Below are 27,523 nucleotides of genomic sequence, written 5' to 3' on the forward strand. Positions count from 1 at the left end.
GGTCACAAGCTGGCAGAAGGTAGATTTAGGCTAGACATCAGGACGCGTGACTTCATGGTCAGGGCGGCTAGGATCTGGAACCAACTTCCAAGAGAAGTGGTGCTGGCTCCTACCCTGGGACTCTTTCCTGCCATGGCAGGGGGTCGGACTAGATGATGTGCTCAGGTCCCTTCCGACCCTACAAACTATGAAACTGTTTTGTCAGGGTGAAATACCATTCATTAACCTAGTCTCTTAATATTGACAAATTATTGTTGAGCGTAGTGTCAATAATGCTAATCAGAGTCCTATGTTAGGATGGTGATACTGTCAGCTTAAATTAAATTTTCCTGAATTTTGTATGGGGAATATCATGTGTGTACCAGCTGAAAAAGTTGGGTGCCAGAACAGAGCCCTGCAGTAAACCACTGTTGCTGAATCTGGGTCTGCTTATTTTACTATCAAGGCAAACTCTGAGCTTGTGGTTGGACAGGATATTAAGCAATATTATAATACTATTTTTGCACCTCATTGGCTTATGATACAGTACAGATAAACGGCCTTATGGTTAAATCAAGACAAAGTGAGATCAGTAACAGTTGCTCCAGTCTTCTGCTTTCTTTGGAATAAGAGAAGTTCTTGCTCTCACCTCCATCGATAAAAGAGCTGAAGGAGCCTATGGAGGTGAGAGCAAGAACTTAATCACAGCAGCTCCTCCTTGGACTACCGCCTGCCCCGTGTACAGGAAGCTTGGGCTCTAGGATAGGGCTAAATCTTGACAAGAGTTTGAAAGCCATGCACAGAAAGGAAACAAGCCTCGAACTCTTCGCATGATCAGGGGTTTTCCCCGGTTTGAGAACTGCAATAATTTTTCCTCTTTCCAAATTTTAGGGACGTGACCTGAATATATGATGTTTGTGAAGAGTTTTGCCAGCCACCCTCTTGCATGTGGGCTGAATTCTAGAAGAAATTCTGGCAGGATACCATCTTTACTTGCTGCCCCATGTCTTTTAACAGATTTTATTCTCGGGCTCCTTGATTTGTTTGATTTTTACCTTTGAGTCTTAAGTAGGTTGGTAGCTATTTGATCCAAGGTTGTAGGTGAAGGTTTATAATTCTGTGGGTTTGCTCCTCAGAATTGTCTTATTGCTGAGTATTCAATGAATATGGATTTAAATGTAATTTTTTCAAATTTTTTTTGGCTGGCTTGGACTGGGCCCAAGCTCTTTCATAGCTGGCTGGCTTTCTGTTGCCTTGCAAGTGATGATACATTAGAATAGTTAGTGGAAAGAGTTATTCCTACATTTTGAGTATAGGAAAAACATATATAGGTAATACTTTCTGCCATTTTAAGTTTTTTAAGGTTAAAATACATTAAAGGTGCTTGGTTTGCATTTAGATTAAGACTCCACTTATTTGAGCAGGCTAAAAAAAGTTTCTAGGTAATTTATAATTTTGTTTAGGGTCCTTTTTAACACACAAATGTAGACTAATATAGGCTATGCTCTTTAAAGGAGAATGATATCTACAGTTGATTTAAGTTGGTTAAAAATAAAATTGAATATCTCAACCCGGTGTGTATAAAACTGGCTTCCATGCGTTTTTGGATTTTATTGACATATAAAAGGGAAGAATTTACCTGAGCTCGGAAGTGTTAAAGGTACAAATATGTCCTTAGTCTCTCATCTGATGCATGGTGTCTTACAGTTTATTACTACAATCCCTTACTTTTTAATTACTTGAGGAGCACTTTATTGATACTTGTAAGTTGTGCAGAGTACAGTGCATATCTGGGCAAATAAATAGTACAGTGTATAGCTGAGCAAATAAATGGTAACCAATACATTTTTCTGTGATTTGGCTTCTTTTCAGCTTGCAGAATATCCAAAATCAAAATAAAAGCTGTTCAAATTAAGGCATTACTAGACTTCATTCAAGCAAAAGCTTTTATTTCTTTTACTTTGAATTGGTCACAATTTTGAACTTGCTTAGCTGTTACTAAGCAGAGTGATGTGACAGCTTTCTGCTCCTTGGGTGATATTAGTATGACTAGTCGAGTCTGGAGTTTTGCCTTTACCGGATTTTTTTCTGTTTTATGCCAAATGACCATATGAAAGTAAATATTTTCAAACGATTTGTTTCAGAAAACTATAATTTCTGGATTTTCTACTTTGTGGATGGAATTGTCTATTGTGGTTTGCAATTTAATGTTTCTTCGGCATGACTTCATGACATGTCAGTTTTAGTATGTCAAAATAGGATAAAATGGTTGAACTATTCCATTAATTTTATTTTTAAAATCATGAAGGTGCTACTTTGATGGACTAGCATACTTTAGCTTTTCTAGTCTCTTCTGCGCATGCTAATGAAACAGCCTGAAAAACCATTGCAAGGAACATTGGACAGCTCTAGGTATGAGTTGTCCATCAGTCTAGCCAGAGAGCTCAGGCTCTTTACTTTAGGCTATTGCAGCTTGCGTTTTCAACAATGGTGGTCTATTACAACCCCTGCTTTGTCAGCAAGATGGTAATTGTGAAAATAAAAGTAGGATGTGAGAATGCATGCATCAAAGTTTAGAACCTGTCTTTTCAATGTGTATCATCCAACAGAGATCGGTGTAAGAAGAAGGATGATGGGGTTTAACCCCAAGGCTCCTTAGTCTTGAAACCCCAGTGGAGCCCAGTTATCCACTGAAAAATCTGGTGCTAGCTCCACCTCAACGGTGCAGGGAGCTAAACCTCATTCCTGATTGGGGCAGGCCTGGCTCTCTCTCTCTTGAGGCAGCCTGCTTCATTCATCTCATTCAGCTATCATGGTAACTTTGGTTTGCCAGTGCAACTCTCACCTTTTCTGGGGCACATCTGCATGTTCTTTAATGCACTTTAGGCAATGCTCGTTAAATTTAGTACCTCCATTGTGAGTTACTAGAAAAAGGCACAGTAGCCTATTTTAATGTGCATTGGCTAAAGAGCACATTTTTGTGACACTTGAATGTGCATTAAAATAGGCTAAAGCATATTAAAGTGAACATGCAGATGTGCCCCTGTAGGTTGAGCACGTGCCACAACAGTGAAGCTAACACCACCAAGAGCAACAATAAGGCCTGTACATATGTGTGTTGTTGGGGGGAGAGGTGGAGACTGCTTAGAAAGCAGGGCACAATGGACTTCTACCCTCTCTAGTTTTTAGCTACACCCACTTTGGCCCAACCCTGAGCTCCCAGACAGTTTTCATAGGGAAGGGAGAAGATGCCAGCCAGGTGCCCATTCTGTTCTCTTAAATTTCCTTTCCTTTGCTCTCCTCTGTGCCATTTAGTGGCGGGAACATTTGATGCATTTAAGAGCTGAAATACACCACACCTATTTATAAAACATGTGGCAGTATTAGGGCCTTCCTTTCTGGCTTCATTTATCCAGGGTAAAAAATGTTGGATTCAAAACAGAAAGGCAACACAATGTGTGCGCAGTTGTGGCAATCTCTTCATCTACAAATATGTTTTCCTTGTGAAATATATACACAAACATATTCATGCTATTTTTTACACCTTAATAAACACAATAGGATGTATTAAATGCAAAACAGCTTTGCAGTTGGCAAGAGAGTATATCAGGCATCCAGTAATTGTAAGGTTATTCAGTTAGAGGCTAAATTTTCCGAACGATTACAGTCCGTGTTAGTCAGTTTTATTACCAATTACTACCCAAAAGTATTTCTATTTATAGCATGGTTGTTCTCAATAAGGGGGGAAAAAATGAAACATCAGAGAATTCGAAGAGCTGAAGAAAACAGTCAAGATTCGTAGATAATGAATGCCTGGAGGGAAAGCAATTCGCTATGTATGGCATTCTGGGTCAACTGCATTTCAACAAATTTAACAAACGTGTACAGTGTACTGATTGCAGCTACAAAGCAGAAGCAAAATTTCATTTCATGTGACCTTTTCTTTTTCTAAAAAAAAAAAAAAAAAAAATAGGGGGCTGGGAAGAAGGGGAGGGGCAGGAGAGTTGTCACACTGGCCTAAATAAGTTCAGGCTGCCATTTCAGCACACTGCATGTCAGAGACCCATAAAATGTTTATCTCAAGGCTGTTTTACTCATTAGCATATGCTTTAAGGTATTATTAACTGCCAAAAAGCATAATGCAATGCTAAATTTCCACAGCTGAAAACACTCATAATTCTGAAGTGTGGAAGATAATATGCTGAAGGCATTATTAATTAGGCTGTGTTGTATGTATTGTATATTTAATATTCTATACAAATTGTGGTGTAAAGATAAAGAATCTGTGTGTAATGCAGCTGGATTAATATGGATAATGAAGCCTTCACTTCTATGTTTCCTGACTTCTGTGATTTTAGCTCTATTACTTCCATTGCTGGATAGTAGTTCTTTAAGTGTGTGTGTGTGTGTGTGTGTGTGTGAGAGTGATATTTTATGCACAATATAATGAGAGAGGAAGGTGAGAGAGTTTTCCATTTGCTTGTAATTGTATTTTAAGTGAAGATGTTTACCTTGTATTGAGGTGAACAGGGGAGATCGAGGGATGAATTCCCATCTGTGCTTTTCATGTAGTGTGCCTGGAGTCTCTTTCTTGGAAGCCTGGGCCAACAGACCAGGCACACGCCACTTTATTGTGATGGATGGACCTTCTTTTGAGTGAAACTATTTAGGAAAGATGGTCAAATACAATTTGTCACATAAATTCAATGCATGGTATCTTTAAATATGCCAGAAAATTTTGGGGCGAGGTTAATATACTCTCCCCAGCGCTCAGAAAAGGGCAGCACGTTCCCGTGCTCTTCCAGGAGGTGCTCCAGGGAAGCAAATAAAACTCAGGTCTTGTTTCCCTCACTAGTTTCCACCTGAGCTCTACTAATCTACTCCTTCCCTGATGGCAGATAATTTCTCTTGCTGCCTTAGCTGCTGTGCTAGGAAAAGGAGGAAGACAGCTGTGGTTTGCTCTCCCGTGGGGTCTGTTTGGGGTTGTCATGATACTCGCTATCCCTCCACTGGTGGTAATGAGCTGTGTTTGGTGAGGAAAGGGGGCCTTATTCCTTCTCCTTGCCCTGTACAGACAAGTAGGGAACTTTAAGTTATTTTTAAAAAGCTCAAAAATGTGTTTATATTCTTTTAGGAGCTTGAGAATAATGTTAATTTTTGTACACTTCTGTTGTTTTATTCTGTTTGTGTTTTATGAGACAGAGACTGTCATTTTCTCCCTTCTGCTTTTGCATTTCTGGGCTGTGAAAGGTACTTTCCCCCATATTCATACATAAGCACCTATTTTCATATTTTATGAGTTTACTGAAGCCTTTTAATTAAAAAGCAGCAGACACAAAATAATTTCAGCTGGGCTGCTATTATGCTCAAGTCTTTGTTCCTGAGCCATGAAAGATATTTCCTGATTAGGCAGATAACAAAGCAATATAAATAACATTTATGACTTGGTTCATGTTATACTATATGATTAAAAATTAATGATAATATTCTGCTGGACCAAGTCTAACCCTTGCAGTCAATAAGATTCACTCAGTGTAGGATTACCGGGAAAATGTACAGTTTGCCATTGCTTTACTCATGGGTGAAGGGCAAAAAAAAATGAATGGCTGCTGAATATTGGAAACCAAAAGGTGTTAGGACAGTGAGGCAAGAGAATAGACCCCCCAGGGAAGTCAGGGAATCTCTTTCATTTGAGGTTTTCAGGAAGTGGCTGGATAAGTGTTGGATAGGGATGATTTAGGAGAAAACTTCCTGCATTTGTGTAGGAAGCTCTGCCAGATAACCCTTCACCTTTTGTGATTGTATGCATGCCATTGTTAGGGAATCATGCCGGCAGTTGGATTGATTTACACGTCGCAGTATTTTACCATCTGTTACTCTGGTGATGGGCCTCGATGCCTTTATCTTAAAAAGAAAAATGGGGAAATGCCCTGAAAATAACAGAGAAGTACTACTCAGAGGTAGGCTATGTTATGCCCCATCTTGCTCAAGGTTTAAATCAGTAGGAGTTTTGAGCAGAAGATTCAGTGTATGCTTGTGTTTATCTGCCTGTACTGGGTTATTTCTGTGCTAGTCCAGGTCACTCTCCAAGGTCCTGCTCTGAGGATCCTGGCGAGACTGAAATGCACGAATATGCATTTGGCCAACACTTTCTCTCTCCCCTTTTCTTTCTCTTAGATTAATACTTAGTCTACAATTTGTAGGCACATGAACTGCTGCCATTGCAAACTCCCTCCGTGTGTGATGTATTCGGTCGCACAGTAAGATCACATTAAATATTCTGGTGGTTTTGATGGTACCAGACGCATTTTGTCTGAAAATTCACTACTCATTCCCCCCTCTGTTGTGTTCACTTGCATGCAAGCACTTGACCTCACTTTCAAAACAGAATGAAACACCTTTGGAAGCCAACTACTATGAAGAACACCGAACATGTTCAGTCTCTGAGGTTCAGGGTGCTGATTTCACCATGCTCTCAGTCCAGTGACTGATGCCTGTTGTCTAGAGTTCAAGGGCAGTCAGTCCCTGCTTGAATGACTTAGCTGGCAGAACATGAAAATCTGTATTTGAGCTGAGGTCCAATTCTTGGTTTTGGGAATAGGTGCTAATTTCAGAGTTCTTTTCTGCAAGTTATTGTATTGACAAGTATTTTGGTTAGCCTCTAGCACATTGTAAGTAATTATCATTCAATATGCTAATATTCTTTTAGCAGTTAAAGCAAACCTGACGACTATTTTATCATTCAAGTATAAGGGTTAATGAAAAGGTGGCAAATGGGAAGATGGAGCTGCTGCTGCAGTGTGGTGGAATTGTAGAGCCATTTATCACTCTAATTAGCTGCAGAGGAGCTCCCTATCTTTATTAATAATTATTTGGCAGTTTATAACTTTCCTGGGTATCCAAGATTAAAAGCCTCATCATGTTCCAGACCCCACCTGTAGTACATCAGAGACCCGGCTGAGCCTGGATTCAGGAAATTTGCCCAAGTTATATATTTGTAAGGAGCCTGGTTTTCTGTTTAAAAATCCCAAATTCTCTCATTTTAAAATCCCAAATCCCCATTTTCCCCAGTTTAAAACCAAACATGACATATATGTGTGCATGTATCAGTTGAACACAACTTTTTTGGGGTATATTTACAGTTTTAAAGCAATTTGGGAAGCCTACCCATGCCTCAATCATTGTAATAAAAATAAATTCTAAATACCTGTATATGTTGGTGTTTGATTTTGTTTTCTTTATAATAGAAAATCAGAGCTTCCCCTGCCCTCTTTTCTCACCAGATGTGGCTGTCCCCTCCCCACCCCGCCCCCAGTTGCTTTGTTACGCTGGGAAACTCTGATATGCTGGCGCCCTGCCTCTGCCATTGACCCTCACTCCCAAGCCACAGCTCCCATACCCCAGTGCTCCTTACTCCTGACCCTCACTCCCAAACCACAGTACCCCACTTTCCCAGCCCTGCTGGTGCCCCTCGCTTCTGACTCGCAGTCCCCTGCCCCCTCCCAGCCATGCCAGAGGAGGCCCCAAGCTGCCAAGGCTATGGGACCATCCTGTCTGCTCCCTGCTTCACAGATGCCAGCCGCAGCTGGCCATCAGCATCTGAACCCCAGCAGCCGCGTGCTCGGGAGGCGCCCCCTCCCTTCGCGGGCAGCACGGCTGGAGCGGAGCTGAGTGGAGCCCATGGGGGATGTGGGGAGGATGCTGGCTGCCTGTTGTGATCTCCAAGCTCTGCTGCCCTCCCCCTGGGAGCCTCCATGGCCCAGTGGGTGGGACCCAGCATGGCAGGGCAGAGCAGAGCAGGGAGGCTCAGTGCCGCCACCATCCCTGAGAGCCCTGTGCCAGCTGTATTGCCATGGCTAGATGCCCCCTGCCCACCCAGCAGCAGCGGGTGGAGAGCGGGAGACTCCATGCTGCTGCCACCTCCACTGCTACCGGGTGGGCAAGTGACACCTGGCCATGGACAAATGTGGTGGGCCATATACCCCTCTCATAGCCTCCCCAACGTGTCTTGGGGAGCTGGATCCCCTGCCAGCGCCCTATGGCTCCATTTCACTCCCGAGCCGGGTCCTGTGTCTGCACATTCCTGCCCTGGCCCCAGGTTTTGGGCACTGCTCTGGTTGGGCAGCACCCCCAGTTACCAGCCCTGCCCCACTTCTTCCCTCACTGTGGCCACCACAGGAGCTGCTCTCCACCACTGCCTGGGACTGTATTCCCGGCCATGTGCATGTGTGCTACCTCCTGGCCTGGGTCAGTGCAGGTCTCCCCTGCTTTTCCTAGTTGACAACTGAACATCAGTTCAGTTGGGTATCGGTTCAACCTATGCAGTTTAGACAAATTTGTCTAGATTGAATTGGTTGTGCCTTGGCCTTTTTTGACTGTCTGTACTTAGCCCTAATATTTCTGTTATTAGTGTGCCTGATGACATAAAGTTTGGATGTATCACTCTCATATCTGACTGTAGCCTGAAATATTTTCTGGGCTTGTATTAATTCATAAACTGTACCCTTTGCATCCAAATATGGGGGATTCTCAAACAACGTCAAAATCCTCCTGGACCATGATTGCACATTCCAGTTGGAAATGCCACTTGCAATTTACAGTTGATGCTCCAGACAATATTTGCTTTATATGTTGAATTATATAATTCCCATAACTACTTTTTTATAAGAAGCCCTTTTAGTAATAGTGCTCGGTGTGATGTCCATTTTTTAATTATATCCAATTAGTTTAGGAAACATACATTACAATAGATGAAAATCTTCTTAATTTATGATGTAGTTAAATGTCTTTTAAGTGGTACAATGAAACTTTATGACTCCCTTCTGCTAGGGGGTTTACCGATCATTTGTCTCCAGAAGATGTTAATTGCTAATTGCTAATGTGGATTTCAGTAAAGTAAGAGAGTCTTTTAATGTGCCTCAGTTTGAGTGAAGGTTTATTTCTCTTCTTACTGAGAATCATTTTACATTTTAAGACATGAAAGCTTGCATGGGCTACTGCTATTTATATATTATAGCTCCTTTAAAAACATCCTAGCATGTAAGGTCTGGTTCTTTACAACAGGATTCTGTAAAATAGTTTTAGATGCCATTAAGGTTCTTATGGAAAGCCTTTCATAAATATTTTACATCTATAGTAATACAGAACGTAAGAAGTAAAAGTTACCCATAAAAAGAATTCGATAGAAGGAATCTTTAGCAACAAATTTGCTTTTGAACTTAGATATTATTCCACTTCTAAGTGGCACTTACGGGTTTCGGTCACAAAGCCTTATCCTCTTCCATCCTGTGCTGCAGCCAGAAGTCTGTGAAAATACCTACATTTCTTAGGTGTCTCCTCTTCCATATGAAAAGATTCCAGGATGACTGGACTTGGGCTATCAAGTATGCTCAGAACCACTTCCCAGGAAAGTGCCCTAAGCACCACTGTGGGCTAGATGGAACTGGAGGCATCCTTCATTTGTTTTATCGAAGGCAGTGAAGAATTAAAAATTCATGTGCCCAAAGGAGAGGAAGCATGACTCAGGAACCCGGCTTCTGGGCCTTACTCCCCACGCTGCTTTTGTTTGCAGGGAATTTACTGAAGTTTAGATTTAGGCAGACTATTAAAAGGTTTGATTCTACCTCTATTTTCTTTTTTTGGCTCATGTTTGTCTTAAAAATATATATAAACCCTGTGGGGTAGGGGCTGTCTTACTGGTCATTAGTAATGGTCAGCACAATAGTGCCCTCCTCTCATTTGGGGCACTGTAATATAAATAATTAAAAACCACCACCTGCTTTGAAACATAGGAACAAACATTCGCTTGTTCTTCAAGAGCCAGCACTGTTCTTTCTTTCTCATGTCTGCAGCCACCAGACAAAAGGAAATGTTTTAATAGATACAGATGGAAACACCTCCTGCATCTGTGTTCTCATTGACCCTCTTACCTACAGCAGAATGAGTAGCATGTGTGGGCAAGAGAAAAGGCTAAAATATGCATTTCTGGATCAGAAGTTGCTATCATCTTCTGTCATCCCTGAATCACGTGGCAGTGATGTACTTCAATAATTTACAATCCTGATTTCTGGTGGTTACTTCACGGAAGAACTTCACCTTGTGTAACTGATAGAGGCAAAGGGACTGTGCGTGTCATCCAGTCTAGTTGACTACTGACATGTGCTCTACACTGTATTTTTTCTTTGTGCCAAACCCTGAAAACTCCTGCTGGTGTAGGAGCCAGGACTCAACAGCAGTATTCTGTCTATCGTGTTGATATAAGCTTGATCTGAATGCTTATAATGAACTGCTATATTTACTTCCTCATCAGGCTGGACTGCTTCACTGTCTGACTGGCATCATCTGTTTACAAGTTATTAGAGGTTTTTTCTGCAAGTATTTTACTGACTACCAATAGTATTTTTGGTGCACTCTAGATAGCTCCTTCCTGCAAAGAGCTTGCATGCTATTGAATTTGTCTTTCATTAACTAAGGCCATTAACCAGCCATCTTGCCAAACTTCAGGAAAGGACAAAGTAAAAATTAGATGCAGATTTTTAATGGTGAGAGCAGTTAACTATAGGAAGCGCTTAGCAAAGGGGGTGTGACTGAGTGCAGGCGGGGGAAAATGCAGCTCAGCCCCTGCCGCTCCGGCCAGGCTTATCCCGTCCCGAGTGGCACACAGCTCCACCGCCACTTCCGCTGGCCGGTGCCGACACAGCAGGTCTCCTCCCATCCCCAGTAGCACGTGGGAAGCTGGCTTCAGCTGCGTGCTGCTCCGGATGGGACAGACTCGCCGAGGTTGGCATCAGCCAGCAGAGGTGGTGGTGGAGCCGTGTGCCGCTCAGAACTGATCAGCGCAGGTCGGGGGAAAATGCAGCTGAGCCCCTTCTGCTCCGGCCCGGTTCATCCTGTCCCGAGTGGCACACGGCTGCTACTCTTCCCACGTGCACCGCGTCGGCAATGTCCAGCTGATGCGGTACGTGTGGTAACCGTATCCCTCCCCCAGCCCTTCAGCAGCCATTAGGAAGCTGCTGAGGGGCTGGGGGAGGGACAAGGGGTGGGAACAAAAGTAAACGATGTTACTTTCATTTCCCGTTGCGGGATTGTGGGCCTCAGAAACCGGCTCGGTGGGCCGCATGTTGGACAAGCCTGCTGTATATGGACATCTCTTAGCATACACCTAAACGGTATGTTTTCCAAAGGCTCTCAGTATTGAATTTATTTTGATTTCTCTGAGTACAATGCTAGTACGGCGCTTCGAAAATCCCATCTCTGAAATGCCCTGGCGCGTACAGGTCATCTATGTAAAGTGATAGCTATGTGATTAGGTGCAGACCGTAAGATAAGTAATACCATGTATGTTTGACCTTTTCACTTTTCACCATCTCTACTGGGACTTGTTTGATCCCAAATCCCTCTCAAGTTGCTAGTTGTTATTAAGTCACTCTTAGAATTGTTTCTTATTCCTAACAATAAACACTGGGGTTTTTTTTTTTTTTTTCACCTTTTAACTCTTTCTGCGACCCAGATTAATTGGCATCCTTTTGTCTGCGAGAGATGATGGATATTGTAGCCTTTGGTGTAGATGGTTAGCAGTGTCTTAGGTGACTGAATAGTTCAACCGAGATTTGCATGATGCGTGACAGTGGTTGCAAGCGTATGCATCATGATGGGGTGGTTCAGAGGCTGTTTGCTTCCTGCGGACTCTTTCCTCTTCAAGCTGTTGGATCCAATACCTGTCATGGACTTTAATGCCTTGGTGACACCGCTTGTTCTGATTGTTTGCCAAGGTTTCCTAGTGGTCAGGATCAATTCCAAATGCCTTCATATCTCACTTGTAATGTGCCCTTGTAGTGAAGCCTAGATGTCCTATTGTTCTTGTTCCCTCTGATAGTTCCCTGTACAGCAAGTCTTTGGGTATATATACATCTTCAGTCAGCTCAGATGGCCTAGGCAATGCAGTTGTGTCTGAGTAGGACTGTCACACTTGGTAAACTTGCCCTTTGAAGAACCTCTGCATTGGAAACTTTATCTTGCCATTTGATGTTGAGTATGTGGCATAAACAGTGCAGGTGGAAGCTGTTTAACCTTTTCTCTTGATAGGGAAAAGTTGTCCATGTTTCTCCACCATACATGAGAGTGCTGAATATGCAGTATTAATACACTAGCATTTTGGTCTTGATGGTAAGCTTTGAGTTGTTCCATGCTCTTTTAGTTGGTCTGCTAAAAGTGGTGGCAGCCTTTCCAGTGTGAACATTCAGTTCTTCATCCAATGAGAGGTTGGTGGTCACTGGGGTGCCTAGGTAGCAGAACTTTTGGACTACTTCTAGCTTGTTCTTATTAAGAGTGATTGATGGATCTTGTGCAACTCCTTGTCCTAACAAAGCTATTTTCTTTATGCTGATGGTGAGAGCAAATGCCTTGCAAGCTCTGGAGACGTGATCCATGAGATCTTGTAGTAGGTTTTTGTTGTGGGCTATAAGGGCAGCATCATCAGCAAATAGAAGCTCCCTGATGATAAATTTCTTACTTTAGTCTTTGCCTTAAGTTATGACAGGTTGAAGAATTTCCCATCTGATCTTGGTGTGAAGGTACCTCTGCCTTTCATGTCTTGAAATGTGCAGCTCAGGAGTGCCGAGAAGAAGATTCCAAAAAGCGTAGGGGCAAGTAGGCATCCTTACTTCACTCCGCTTTTCATCTCAAAGCTATCCGAAGTGAACTCCTCAAACTGAACAGCTGTTTTCATGCTGTCTTGGAAGGAAAGTATAAGATCTAACAGGATTGATGGGCGTCCTATCTTTTCTAGAACTGCAAATAGACCTGCTCTGCCGACAGGGTCAGGTGCTTTGGTTAGATCCATAAAGGTGATGTACAATGGTCAGTTTTGCTCTCTGTACTTTTCTTGAAGTTGCTGCAGGGAAAATGTCATGTCTATGGTTGATCTTCTAGCCCTGAATCCTCACTGAGATTCAGGATAGACACGAGTCACCGGCTGTTGTAGGTGCACCAAGATGACTCTGCTGTACTTAGTAGTGAGATACCTGTGTAGTTGTTGCAGTTGCCCTTATCTGTATACAGAGTGACAATGTTTGTGTCACACATGTCTTGTGGTACCTCAGCCTCTTTCCAGCATTTGAGTAGTAGCTGGTGAAGATATGATAGTAAGCTTTCTTTCCCGTACTTGAGCAGTTCTGCTGGGTTGCCAACTTTTCCAGGAGCCCTGCCACTTGATAATGAATCAATGGCCTTGCTTAACTCTTCTACAGTGGGTTCCACATCTAACTCTTGCATGACCGGCAGAGTTGGTATTTGGTTCAATGATTTTCTGGCGATTTTTTTTTTTTTTTTTTTTCCTTGTGAGTATAGCTCAGAATGTGACCCAGAGTGAGAGAGATTTAGACTTGACCTACTTCATGCTGTTTTCTATTTAGGAATATGTAAATATTTAATGGTTATATAGGCTGCTAGTCTGTAAATCTCCAGGGTATGAAAGCCTTTTAGCTTTGGGAAAGAGTGAATATTTGTTCTCAATGACTCTGTCATAGCCATCGAAGACTCGGAAAAAGTTTGGATTGCTAACACATAAATGAATAATGATTTATTTTCTAGAAAAAGAAATTTGATAGTAAGTCATGTAATGTAGCAGTCTTAGGGTGAGGCCTATAAATTGGGATTAATAGTAGATGTGTCATGTGCCTTTGCAGGTAGAAAATACAACAAATAGTCCAACTTACGTTGTACAAAACATTCTAAAATAGCTCTTTATTAATCTTTGTGGTGTATACAAAATCCCTGAGGGGAGGCATGTTCTGAAGATATGGTTGATACTCCTGTGAGAAGAGCATACTACTCCTTGCTGTGTATTTACATTTCTTTTCTGTAAACCTTTTCTCCCTTTGATCCAGCTGATCATCCACTTATCTACGCCTACCATATTTTTAATACAGCATAATATAAATTTAGTGTACTTCACCATTTTGTATCATATACAAAATGTTACAGTGTAAAATTAACCTGTGGCTGAAGCAGCTAATAAATGTGTTGGACACTCTGGGTGGTAATAAATACCAAAGTGGTATTAATTGGTATTGATTTTGCAGCCCTCAATCAGGAATCATGGCCTCATATTTTAGGCACTGGGTTAAGAGTGTTGCTTGAAATAATTATACGACTTTGCAAATTCTTTTCTGTAAAATCCCGGCTGTCAACCTCTTTTCCTTCTCATGTGTGTTGCAATGGTTTCCCACATCTCCCATTTAGAAAATATAGAAAAAGGCCACAAAGTGCTGCTTAGAGCCACAAAAACCTACTTAGCCAGAAAATCAAGAGAGAGCTTGATTACAATGTATAGATATCTTTACATGAGGACTGTTTAATCTATCAGGGAGAGGAATAACAAAACTCAGTAGGGATTAACTGTGGGAATAAACTCCAAGGAAAATGGTGGATTTTTCCATCTCTGTGTCATCAAATGAAGACAATGCTGTTCTCCAATCTAGGCTTTAGTCCAACACAAGTTTCTGAAATCAATAGAGGGTAACCTTGGTGAAATCCTATGGCTTATGTTATATAGGAGGTCAGACTAAATGATTCAGTGATTGGTTCTGGCCTTAAGAACCTATGGACTTATGAATTTTCCTGAAAATACATCTTCAATTTGTCAATAAGATTTTTTGTGTGGGGCTGTCAACCAACACGTTTAATAGGAGTTGTAAATGTCACTGCCCCATATCCACCCAAGTCTGAAAAGGTGATCAGGTTAGGACAACTCATAGTTTGCAGCATGGCTGGGGATGCAGGTGGACTTAAGAGGAAGGAAGAAATGGCATGGGACTTGGCCATATTAAAATCAATGAGAGTTTTGCCATTAAGTGAAATAGGCTATGATTTCACCCATGGTTACTAATAAACTCAATATCAATGAGATATTTTACTTCTTTCTGCTCCTATCTATATAAAATATATTATGCACTGAACAGTCTTAAGGTCTAAGCCTCTCATCCAGTGCTCATTAGAGTCAAAAGAAAGATTCTTACTGACTTCAGTATGCATTGGTGCAGGGCTTGGATTGAGAAATGATTTGCTCAAGTAAGCATTATGGACGCCTACACATGTGCCTGACTCCTGCTCTGATGCATGCTAATTAGCGCTTAATGGAGCAGACTCGATTAACCAGGTCTGCTAGAGGATGTTAATTAGCATGCTTTGGTAGTCTGCATGTGTCACGCATTCAGCATCGCCACACCTCAAAATGGTGGCAGGGGCACCCCGCTGCCATTTTGAAGTATGGGGTGCTGAATACACAAGATGCTGTGGGTGGTTTTAATTAGAGCGGCTTCTAAGAGCAGCTCTAATTAAAGTGCTCCCCACCCCCGCCCGAGAGCATGTGTAAAGACCCCTTTGTTTTTTACTGACCAGTGTGATGCTATAGTTCCTATAGGACTATGTTAAAAGGCATCATAATAAATGATACGAAGGGATTGTGGCCCATTTCACTCCACTAACCAAAAACAAGAGTATAGGTAGGTATAGACTACAGGCAATGTGGCGACGGGGAGATACTTGTGTCAATAATTTTGCGAGGTGGATTCCAGCGTGTGCTTTGGCGTTCCCATCTTCTTCTCATTGGGTATGTCTACATGTTTTTGAGTCTGCTGTGATTACAGTATATTAAGTTAATACCTGTCTTTACAGGTACTAAACTTAATGTGCTGTAGTTGGCGCAGAAAAACGGTTTTTAAGTGATGTTAATGCGCATTAGCACAGGTTTTGCCCATCGCACTAACATGCAGTAGAATTAGTCATCTGCGCATTAAGCATCTTGTGTAGATGTGCTCGCTGTGTGCTAAATTTGCGTGCAGCTTTATTTTTGCATGTCTATATAGAATGACTGACATCCTGTATTACTTAGGCTCCTCAGAGGGAAGCAGGCAATTGAAAGAGCTCAATAAAAACCGGTTGTGCAAAAGTAAAACGCTGCATCAAATGTCAGTCATTTACCTGTGTGCCATTTCAAATGTGCATTTTCAAATCAGCCACATTGATACGAGAATCAAAGTGGCCAATATTGATGTGTTGGGATATGAAAGTGCAATATTTGAAAGCAGCTTGCAAAATATATAATGTGTAAGGTTCATATAGCTCTATAATGGAAGAAATATCAACAGAGGGGCGAGACTCCGTCCTGGGATTTCACAAGTGAAAGAAAAAGTGGCACAAATGAACTGGCATCCAGAGTAACATAAGGATGAAAGTTGTTAACCTTATTAAGGACTGTTGTTTTCCAAGGACAAAATAACATTTGGTGCTTCCTATTTTAATCCATCTGGAAATTATCCTGAGTTTTGGCTTCAAAACATTCTGGTTTTGTTGTTAAATTGACAGCAAGCTGACTCCTCATTTTAATCATGTAATGTGCGGTTACCAAAATTTAATGAAGATGTTTGATGCTGTAAAACAATCGTGGGCTGGTTCCTCAAAAGACCCACCTTTCCTTTGCCCTGTAATAGTATCCTCTCGTGCCCCTTTATTGGCTGATCATTTTGTCTGCAGCTTTTAAAGACTCTTGAGAGAATGAGATGAAGGAAGAGATGTTAAACACTTTTGCTCAATGTTGCTGGAGTGAGTAAATGGATGTGTGCACTTTTTAAGGACAGATGCAGCAGGCTTTCAGAATTTTATCTTCTAGGCAAATTGTTAAGGATGTATTTGGCTTTCTACCTCTGACAGCTTTTGCCTTCATTCCTGGCAGAGGTTAAAACAATTGCATTGGAGATGCACAATATTTGAAAAAGATTATGATTAATGATTTAATGTGGGCATCCTATTTTTTTTCCTCACTCAGAGCATTAAGGAATAAGAAAATGAAGAAGCCCCCTTTTTGTGAGGAAGTGAGACCTTGAAGGTCTTGGGCATAGCCTTTCAAAATAAGAATGAAAATGATTTCTAGAGGAAATCAGGGCCTTGAGTGTATTTGTGCTGTAAGAATACTGAACAATGATGTTTTAAGGATTTCAGAGATAAGAAACTTGCATGCTCACCCCTGAGGTCATGGACAAGTGTGTGCAGTAAAGAAAGGTAAAGGAAACAATTTCACATAAAATGCCTTAGATAATTTTAAGCCTTTTGAGTTATCAAGATTTGGAATAGCATTAACACTTTAATACCACTGGGCTAGGGATTTTCTACCAATTGGAAATGCAGTTTCAATCCAAACTTAGTATCGCAATTAGTGTAGAAATATAGTAAGTATAAAAAGAGCCCCTATAAACACTAGAGAATCCTGCCTTGCATGTAGCTTTAGTTTAATTGCTTGCTAATGGTCTATTTTTGGTGCATTCAACATGCATATTTTAGTGGTGATTGGACATAAAAATGTAAATATAGGATCAGGAGAGGATTAGAAGAAGCCTTGCACATGGTTGTGAGACATAGGCATTACGATCAAAAGATGCATTTTTGGGGGAATGATGACTAAGATGGTTATCTTACTGCAAAGTCTTCAGCGGAGGCAAAATGCCTATTTACCCTGAAGGAGTTGGGTAAGGTCAAAACTGAACCTCCAGGCTGTGGCTTTCTTTGACTTGTTCACCTGTTGACTTACCTCTTCTTATCTCTTTATGTCTTATCTCCACTTCAGATTTTTTAGTGAGATAGCTTATGTTATCCCACATTAAAACCAGACGTTTCAGTCGATGAAGAAAAAGATAGCTGTTCAGGGAAACATACCAATAAACAGGATTAGGGAACGCTATAAATCCACATACTCTTGTCTGAAACATGGCATATTGGTAATGAAGCTATTCACAGATTTTCTAGCTGGAAAACTACTTTTTCTTTCATTACTATAGCAAATAGTGTGCGTGTGAGTACACGTGTCTGGCTCATTTATTTAACTCTTGGGCGACGATCTTTGAATCCTGGTTTTCACTGTTGTAAAAATGCAGTGTTCCATCACTGAACTGACCTTTTCTTAAAATAAAAGATAAGGGAGAAATATTCTTTGCTGGGGCATGGAATTCACTGATTACTATTTTTTGTTGTTGCAAGGAACAATTTTATGATCTTCGGACACTGGCATATTTGTCACAGTATATGGTAGAGGGCCAACTAATAGGCAAAGGCTGATTTCCCAAATCTTTCCCAACCATCCATCATCCAGGAATCCCCATCGATCCCTTCAAATTGCTGTTTTGGACTCGTATTTAACTTCAGAATTTCGGTTTGAGGCTTCAAGACTGTTCATAATGGTTTTGTTTTTGTAGTGGAAAGGGCTGGTGAGGTATCTGGTGGGTCAGCCACATTGGCACTAAATGCAGTTGCTTTTTGTGGAACACTGAACATCAAGACGATTGACCAAGAGAAGTTTCACAGGAGAGTTCAACACATTTATTTAATGTTTTATTCCATACTAATAATGGAATTTGCGTTTAATGTCAATCAGAACGGGATCCAAGATCATAGTATAAATAGACTTCAGTTGGCTAAAGAATGGAAAATTAATATGTAAGGTGAAGGAAACTGACCCAAACTATTCTTTCAGGCTGGAATTTTCAAACGAGTCCAAGGTAATTAGGAACCTAAATCCCATGGGAGTCAGTGTCCTGTTCTTTTCCTCCCCTCAGAAAAACTTAGTGAACTTGCAACAATTCTGGGTAGTGTTCTCCTCTCCTAATCCATACGGTGGAAGACCATGGCAGGCATCGGGACTATGGTTGCAATGTATAAGCCCCTTGTGATATGTGTCAACACCATTTTGCAAGGTAAGAGAAGAGAGTCACTAATTACATCATTTTCCACAGAAACACTTTTAATTTGCCATTTAGAGTCTTCCACATGGTTCTCAATAGCTCTTTCAGTTCAAGGAGCTCGTTAAAAATACTATTCAGCAATGTACTTGAACATCTGCACCTTGGCTTTGGCAGCTAAATTGTTCACTGCGGTGTGTTTAGGCCAATCTTGAATTTCTTCCCTATTAAATAAAAGGGGAAAGGGGAATAGTTGCAAGACTCTCCCAGGCCCTACTCACAAACCAAGCATTGTCCAGTGGTGACACTAACATTAGATACCCTGAATAGATTTTTATAATATGACCTATTATTGTATTGATACCATGTGATATAAATTCACATACAAGTTTTTTTTTTCCCAATTGCTTCTTTAAAATTTAAATTGGAACTCAAAAGTGTCTGTTAACACATTATTGCTAAAGGCCAAATACTCAAATGCACTTAATTTTAACCTTTGGTTCAACCTTGTGGGTCTGCATTGTGATACAGTCTTTAATAAAATGATAAGAATAATTTTTTTTTTTTTTGCATCAGGATTCATGCATAGGACCTTCTGGGCATGAGCTGGGACTGTAGAGGAGGTCTAGAAGGTTGTTCAGATCTCTTTAATTTGATGCAGATGACAAAGAGTGAGGCGGGAATTACAGGACAAAGGACCATGTCATGATTCAGGCAATTGACTGCTGCCCTAGAGAAGTGGGATTCTAGCCCCGTCTCTGACATAAGTCTTTTTTCACTGAGCATATCACTTCAAACCAAACTGTTCACAGGTGAGGAACTCTAATTGGGTCTGGGAACCTCCCTTGAAAGCCTGGATATGAATTTAAGACGTGCCAAATTCTTCCAGCCACACTGGAATCATTAGAAAATTGACTTTTAACACATCAAGTGCTGTGTAATACCACGTAATCTGGAAAAAAGTATGTTTATGCATGTAGGTAGGTCAAAATGGGCACAGAAAATTAGGCTACTCTTGATCTAGACTTACCCTGTGTTTCAGGACAGACTTATGCTTGAAAATAAAAGAAATTTTAGTTGTGTATACTTACCTTCATTCAAGTTCTTGGGCATTGCACATGGTCTGCTGTATTTGATTCAGTACAACTTGCAGGTTTTTTTGTGGCTGCCGTCCATTGAGGTCTGTCCAAAAATGAAACTTGTTAACACTCATCTATATTAAAAACACATTTTCGTTCTTGGCATCCTGGTTTGTTCTGTCCTGTTTTTTAGAATAATCCATGCTCGGGTTCCAATCCAAGAGAACAGGCTGGAAGAAGGCTGGTCATAAAAATTGCAAAGGACTTTTATTCCTTGTTTATGGCTCCAATCAGATGAACTTTTCAAAGCCAGATGGAGATTTCATTCACGTAAAAATCAGGAGGGGCTCCAGGGATTGCAGTGCAATTCCAGATTTTCCTTTGTGCAATCGAGCGCAAGATCCAGGTGCTCAGTGGCTTGAATTTGGAAACGTTACAAAATATCACAGAAAATCTTCAAAAAAGGTTACTTAAAACCTCAAAAGGCCTTAATATGCGTTGGTTAAAAGCCTAAGTACCGTTGGGATTTAAGCTCCTAAATCACTTAGATGTCTGGAAATTTTACCTGGTATAATGAGTCTGTCAGCTTTTGCCAGCACATTTGTTTCTAGCCTTGTAAGTGCCATGGCTGCAACTCAGTTACTGCAACATCCATGATGCCCCTTTAGCAGGAGCATCTGCTACTCAGAATCAAGTTTTATTATCAGATGACTTCTACCTTAATGGGTATGGGGGGGGGGGCAGTCTCTTCCCCAGTAACTAAAGGGAAAATACCTTATGTCTCAATATATTCACAAATACTGTACTGATAAGAAGGCCGGCTAACTGAAAGTGCGAGTCCTGTGGATTACAGTAGAGGAGAAAGCTCAAGGTTAAAATTAAAATTCTGCATGCTGAGTTGCTTGATCTTGATCTGAATCTTACTGACACAATCAGCAGCAATTGTGGTCTCCAAGGGGGAAATTTTGGAAAGAGGAAGGAAGTAACTCAAGAATCAAAGGCAGAGGGAGGGAGGCAGGACTCCAAAGCCTTTAATGGTAACCTTGTTTAGACTTCATTGCTATTGAAAGGAAGCTGTGTAAACTCCTCCCTTGCTCAAGTTGTGTCCAGATGCACATGCCATTTGCTTGTGGCAGTCTCACTGTGTTGGTTTACATTCATTTTCAAGGCTATTTTGACAAAGAAAGGGGTGTGGGAATCGCCAAATATACCCCCATCTCCCATGTCCCCTTTGTAGGGCTTAGCAGCCTGCTTGTTAATAAGGAGTCTGGCATGAGTTCCTCCAGCTCTCCATGCTTGTACCATTCCCTGCAGAAGTAGACCATGCCTTTTATAACTTCCCACACCTAATCGGAGATCTGACCAGTAAGCTGCATGAGAACATATCTGCCCACTTCTTCCTGAATAGACCATATGAAAATATTTTAGTCAAAATGTTGGCTATCAACGAAACAAGAAAGTATAGGAAATGACAGATAAGATCATTTGAAGTTATAGGCTAAGAACCCAAGCCATCTAAATTGTTGGTTGTATAACTGTCTTCTCTGTAAACTGAGGTTCTTAATAACATATATATATATAAATGCTCTGAGCAGGAGTCGAGGACAGACTTTTAAAACTTTGTGCAATCATGTGTGAAATTATGCATCTTCCGGCAAATTTGCATGTGCACTTACCATATCTAGAGTGAATGGTTTGGCCTGTGTGTCAAATGCTCTGTGAATCTAATAGGATATTATGATTTAGGTGATGAAATTAAAAATGAATTTTGCTAACTCACGTAATGACACAATTTTTGACGCTTGCTGCTCTTTAGGGAGCAGGGCCGGTTCTACTGTTGTGCAGCCAAGTGAGAAAACTGCAAAAGTTTAGTTGTGTGTGAAATGTTCCTCCTTAGCACAAAGCAATAGTTTAATAAATGCTAACAGCATGGGAGGAAAGAAATTATAAGCTACTTTGTTTCATTTCTGAGGGAAAAAGTTTGTGTCTAAAATGAATAGAGGAAGCAAATGTATTTTGGAGGGAATTGGGTAAACATGTAACATGTATTTATCCTTCCAATAAACTACAAGCATAAAATTGTCTCTGCTGTGCTACAGGCCACCTGCTTAATAGCTTTTCTCCTGTCCTCTTATTTCCTTAAAGACCTTGCTCTAAAAAAGTAGCAAATAGCGCCAAAGATGGATTATGCCACCACTGCCCCATCATTTCATGAACACAGTTAAAGGAAACCTGCTTAAAAATATTCCACGGCTCATTACACTTGGACCAAAGTTAGCTTGTTTTTGCCATCAGGTTAGATAAGAAGTTTCAAGTAGAATACCACCGTCTTTTCAGGTTCTTTATTTTGAGTGCCATTATACAGATGTGCAGTGCTGCTGTAGGCTGAAAGAGATGATCAGAACAGGGCCTGCTCTGCAGTATCCATAACTTGCTCAGTGAATGATTTTGTAAAGGCTACTTAATGATGCCACACAAGTGGGAAGCCATAACTTTGCTGTCAGCCTCGTCCTTGCCATGCCCTTTACAATGAACATGCCCTGTTGATTTCTTTGCTGCAAAACCAACCCCAGCTTTAATTCATCACGTCTGCTATAATAGCAGGAGCCACTCTAGGTTAGCACAACATATAGGCAAGATGGTAGTTATTGCTTTGGAGCTGTTCAATAGTTAAAAACAGTGGACAATACCTTCCATGGACAACGAAAGGCAGACAAAATAGGAAATGACAAAATAAGAAATAGAAAATAATACTGCTGACTTTTTTGTTATCTCGGAGGAAAGCCCTTTAAAATCCCACATGCAAATAGCATATAGGTACAAGTCTGAGCGATTTCATGTGAATGTAAAGGATGTTGTGCACTGATAAATGTTCTTGGTTACAACATGTAATTTGGCAAGTCAGAGATAATTTAAGTGTACAGAATTATGATGAGGCAAGTCTTCCACCACTAAAATACAGATAAGCCTATGTTGAGACTTTTCAGATATTCAAAGGCAACTGACTGAAGATCTTTTTGTTTTGTTTTGGGACATCACAGGCAGTTTTGAGTTACTGGGGAGTAAAAAAAAAAAAAAAAAAAAAGAAAGCCACCAAAACACTTCAAACATAAAGACGATTTATTTTTGCTCACTAGTAACTCAAAAATAGTTACTTGATATGGAAGCATGTTCCAAATTTGCACACGCCACGTGGTATTTGCAAAGTCAGCACTTTATTACACCGGGGTGAGGAGGAGAAGAGGAAATGTAGAAAATTACTTAGAGAATTCTGCACTTGCTCCTTTGGCATCTGGCATGACAATAACAGATGTTGCATCAGAAACCTATCCCTTTGGTGACCTCAACGCACTGTCCTTGTGTCAAGGACTTTGCTAGGAGCCAAAACAGATTGCTTCTGAAAACCCAGTTGTCAGCTGTTAATAAAATTTAACCACAGTGTTCTTTAATTTTGAACCACATTAATCTACCCTCTATTACTTTTAGTAATATAGCTTGAGCTCAGGTTATCTGAAAGTCTATACAAGACCAATATTGATTGTTGGACACATTTTACATCAGTTTATGATATGTAAAACTGATGCATTATTACTATGTGAGAAGACAGAAAAAAGTCCAAATAAAAATGGATCTTTTTAACGGTAAAATATGTGTATGGATTCCACCATTATAATTCAACTTGGTGATCTGAGAAACAGTTCTTTCTGTCAGAGTGGCAGCAAAATGCTTCAGGTGTATATTTTTTTTGCAAAAATCTACTTGGTCTACCCAGAGTTCTGATTCCTTGTGTATCTCTTAGCTTTCAATACCAACTAAAAAGGGAAAACATTATGTTCAGTATAGTTTCTTGCCATGTACCTCATTATATCATTTTTAATTTTGCATGTGAAATAGCAACAAAGTCTTAGACCACACTGTCTTTCTGATTACGTTCTCTTCAATATTTTGTTTTTAATATAGAAACCCAGCAAAAACACCCCAATTAAAAAGAGATACTTCTTTAGAAGAAAAAAAAATTGGAAATCTGTTGAGAACTGGCTTTATAGAAAATCCACAAGTTTTATATAGCAGTTTGGATATATTTCAGGTCTAAATATGTTCACCAGCCAAACTAGTGACAACTAAAAATGATACGTTATTGTGACCGTTCTAAAAAAAAATCAGAACAAAACTGTAATTTATTATAGTTCTGCCTTCATTATACACCATGTGTTGGTGGATTAAGCACAACAAAACTCTAGTAATCTTTAAAATAGTCTACTAAATATAATAAAAAGAATAAGATAACAATTAACATTTAGTCTGTTACATTTAAAAAACTGGATGTACATTTTTCTATTGCCTGTTAGCTTTACCTAAGCCTTTTAAACTATTACAAAAAGAAAAAAAAAGGAAAGAAAAGTCATTGTTCAAAAAACATTCAAATCAGTTGATACAACATTACAGTACAGTCAACTAACATCATTCAAGATCTAGTCTTTGTTTCTCAGTTAAAGAGTCTTTAGACCAGAGTGTTACAGAACTATTTCAATGCAGTTTCAAAACTGTATGTTAGCTTTTGCAGGATACTGTACTCTCTACTGATGGCTTCAGAAAAAATGGGGTCTTGCTACTTGTGACTCACAGGGAAACCCCAGCCTGTCATTAATTTTTTTCAGCACTGTAGTTAGAACAGTATTATTAACTTTAGCACAGAAACTAAATAAAAAGATAAAAAAAAATAATAAAAAAAAAATTGGAAGCTAGGTGAAGCCGCCATTTGTGTCAAACAATTGCGATACGCTATACTAAAAAATTCTGAAATATCCACCTGTCCTCGCCACTCTGCCACAAACTAGCAAAGTCAAAAATATAAAAGTCTTCAACTTTTCACTTTTGCAGAATAAGCAAAAAAGTCTTTGTGCTCCTTACTACCAGAAGCAAAATATCCTCTGAGTTACCACATGTAATAGCTTCTGGATGTGTCGACTTGAGTTGGCTTGGTTTCTGCAGAGCCATCTTTGTCTTTTTCACTGTCACCTTCCCAGAGATTAATAAGTGGAGGATATAGCTCATTCAGTGGGATCGAAGATGTCTTTTGCATATATTTTTTCAATGAATGGTGGTAGTTTTTTCTCTTAAATCTTTTAGCAATATAAACAGAGATGGAGGCAAGGCTGATTACGGCAAACATTGATCCCATTACTGCTGCAAGGGCAGTGCTGGTTTCTTGGTCGGAAATGTCAAGCGCAAAAGCTGCATTTTTTGTCGTAACATTAACGCAAGACTTTTGTGTTTGCTGATGGATGTTTGACACAGTTAGGCACACTTCATAATCTGTGGATGGCTGCAAGTGAGTGAGGTTATATTCGTGCACATCAACTGGGACCCTAGCAGTATATGTAATGTGAGGGTTATCAATCTTCATAGTGGCTGATGACCATTTTAGATTAGAGGTCATGACATTAGAATTAACTTTCCAAGAAACTAAGATTGAATGAGATTCTGCTTGCTTGACATATATTTTCAGAACCTGAGTACCATCCAAAAGCGTTCCATTCACTCGTATAGTAGCTACTCTTGTATCGGCCCCTTCTACGTTCTGAGCCACACACGTATATCTCCCAGAGTCTTCAATCTGAATATTAGAGATTTCCAGGGTACCTTCACTACTTAACTTGTATTTGTCCGAGAGACTTTCAACTGTTATTTTATTTCCCAGTGGAGTTACCCAATAAATTTCCGGTTCTGGTTCTGCCATGGCCCGACAATCTAAAAACACTGTCATGCCTATATCCAAATTCAAATGATTTGGAAAAGTCTCATGAGAAATCATTGGAAGACACTGTTCACTTGAATCTTGTATTAACACTTCTTTCACCTGTTGGCCTCTGTATTCGGGTGGCATAGCACAAAACATGGACAGGGGCTCCATGAAACGGATATTGGTTTTATTTGAGTTTATCCAGTGAATGACGCAGTCGCACCTGAGTGGATTACTGTGGATACTGATCTCACGTAGGTTTGGAAGGGATTCCACTGTCTTTTGGTAGACTGCATTCAAGGCATTGTTGTTGAGCATCAGGCTTTCCAGTGCAGGAACATTACGAAATGCTAAACGATGGATGTAAGACAACTTCGGATTGTTGGTGGCTTCAAGCTTTGTGAGTTCAGGAAGGTTATCTAGTGCATATCTATCAACAGAAACTAGTTCTCCCATATTATTTATTCCAAGTTCCTTTAACCGGAGCATATTTTTAAAGTCACCTTCCTGTATTTTGTGAATCGGGTTTTTGTTAAGATCCAGGAATTTTAAATTTGGTACTTTCTCAAGTGCAAGCTGAGGAACTTTGACCAATTTATTATCATAAAAGGAAAGACTTTCAAGACTATCCAACCCAACTAATGCATTTCCAGGGATATCGGTGAGGTACATGCCTGCCAAAACTAGACTTCTTAAATTTGACAGTGGCTTGAAATTCATGTCTAGTATTCCAATCACTGGATTTTCACCAATCATCAGAATTTCCAAATTAGGAGTAGAATCAAACCAGCGACTATCAATAACCTTTAATTTGTTAGAATTAAGATGCAATCTTAAAAGATTCTTCAGGCCAGAAAATGCATTTGCAGAAATGCTGCTAATCTGGTTGTGATTTATATACAGTTCCTGAAGATTACACAGGTCCTGCAAGCAGTAGTCAGTCATCTCTGTTATCTGGTTTTCCTCCAGATGTAATGTAGTGAGTTGAGAGAGATTTGCGAGCCCCACATCTTTAATGCTAGTAAAATTATTCTGTGAAAAATCTAATTCTGTTAAATTGAAAAGCTGTTGGAGTTCATCTGTAGTCTTTGCAATGTTGTTGCTTTGCAAGAGAAGAACTTGAGTGTCACTGGAAAGATTGCTGGGGATTTTTGTTAAACGAAGGTCATTGCAATCAACTGTTGTAGCTTCTCTGTAGGTTGACTGTGGTGTAAACCATGGCCTGATTTCGCATACGCAAAGCTGCGGACATTCATTATTCTGTATGGAAGACTCCGTTAATGAATTCATCAGCAATTCTAGCACCAACTGGAAAACTGTTAAAACAAATCTAATCCTAGCCATGCTGGTTAGCTGGTAAGGTCAACTGCCAGCCCCTTAAGATAGAAATATAGTGAATATATAATTGGTTATCAAGCAGAAAATATAAAACTTAAACATCAGCTTGAAATGTTTGGACATCCAGAAGATAGATGTTTTTAAAAGTTTCCTGAAGACAGGAAATGATCGGAAGTCTCTTTACTGTTCCTCTTTGTTCCAGAAGCTTGCACAAAGTTCGGCTGTGAGCTGATCAACCCAAAATCAGTATCTGGACAGGTGCCTGAAAAGCAGAGTAGGACAGATGTTACGTTCATTTCATATATATTTTCTACCTGCCTTTCGTTTTTTCAGCCTCTGGAAGGTAAAGGTCCTTAAAAGAACAACCAAATTTTGCAAACCTGCTTAACGCAAAGTTATTCTGGTATGATAAACCAGATCTATTTTGGAAGCTCTTCTTTATATATCCCTCAATAATAAGAATTATTTTAATATTTCTAGTTAACTGACCATTAAAATATAAGTAGCTACAACACTGTTTAAGGACACTTTTCTGCAGAAGGTTTTTTGTGCTATACTTGTAAGTTGGTGTTTAAGCACTTAAATTCTTGCTTTTCTTAAAATGCTGAATATTCTGAAACTCTCTGAAATATGTTTGCAACTGGAAGTAGTTCTGA

At 40.1% G+C, this 27,523-nt stretch overlaps 1 protein-coding gene across 1 annotated transcript in view; it reads right to left on the reverse strand.

Moving 5' to 3' along the window:
- Positions 1 to 22,891: 22,891 nt before the first annotated feature.
- LRRN1 (leucine rich repeat neuronal 1) overlaps positions 22,892 to 27,523 on the reverse strand; it is a 32,275-nt gene continuing 27,643 nt past the window's right edge. The window contains exon 2 of the mRNA XM_019536607.1: positions 22,892 to 27,129. Coding sequence (XP_019392152.1) covers positions 24,723 to 26,873 — 2,151 coding nt within the window. The 5' untranslated portion in view covers positions 26,874 to 27,129 and the 3' untranslated portion in view covers positions 22,892 to 24,722. The remainder of the gene's footprint in view (positions 27,130 to 27,523) is intronic.

Source organism: Crocodylus porosus, unplaced genomic scaffold (genome assembly GCF_001723895.1).
Source record: "Crocodylus porosus isolate Cpor-Errol unplaced genomic scaffold, CroPor_comp1, whole genome shotgun sequence".
Lineage (NCBI taxonomy): Eukaryota > Metazoa > Chordata > Crocodylia > Crocodylidae > Crocodylus > Crocodylus porosus.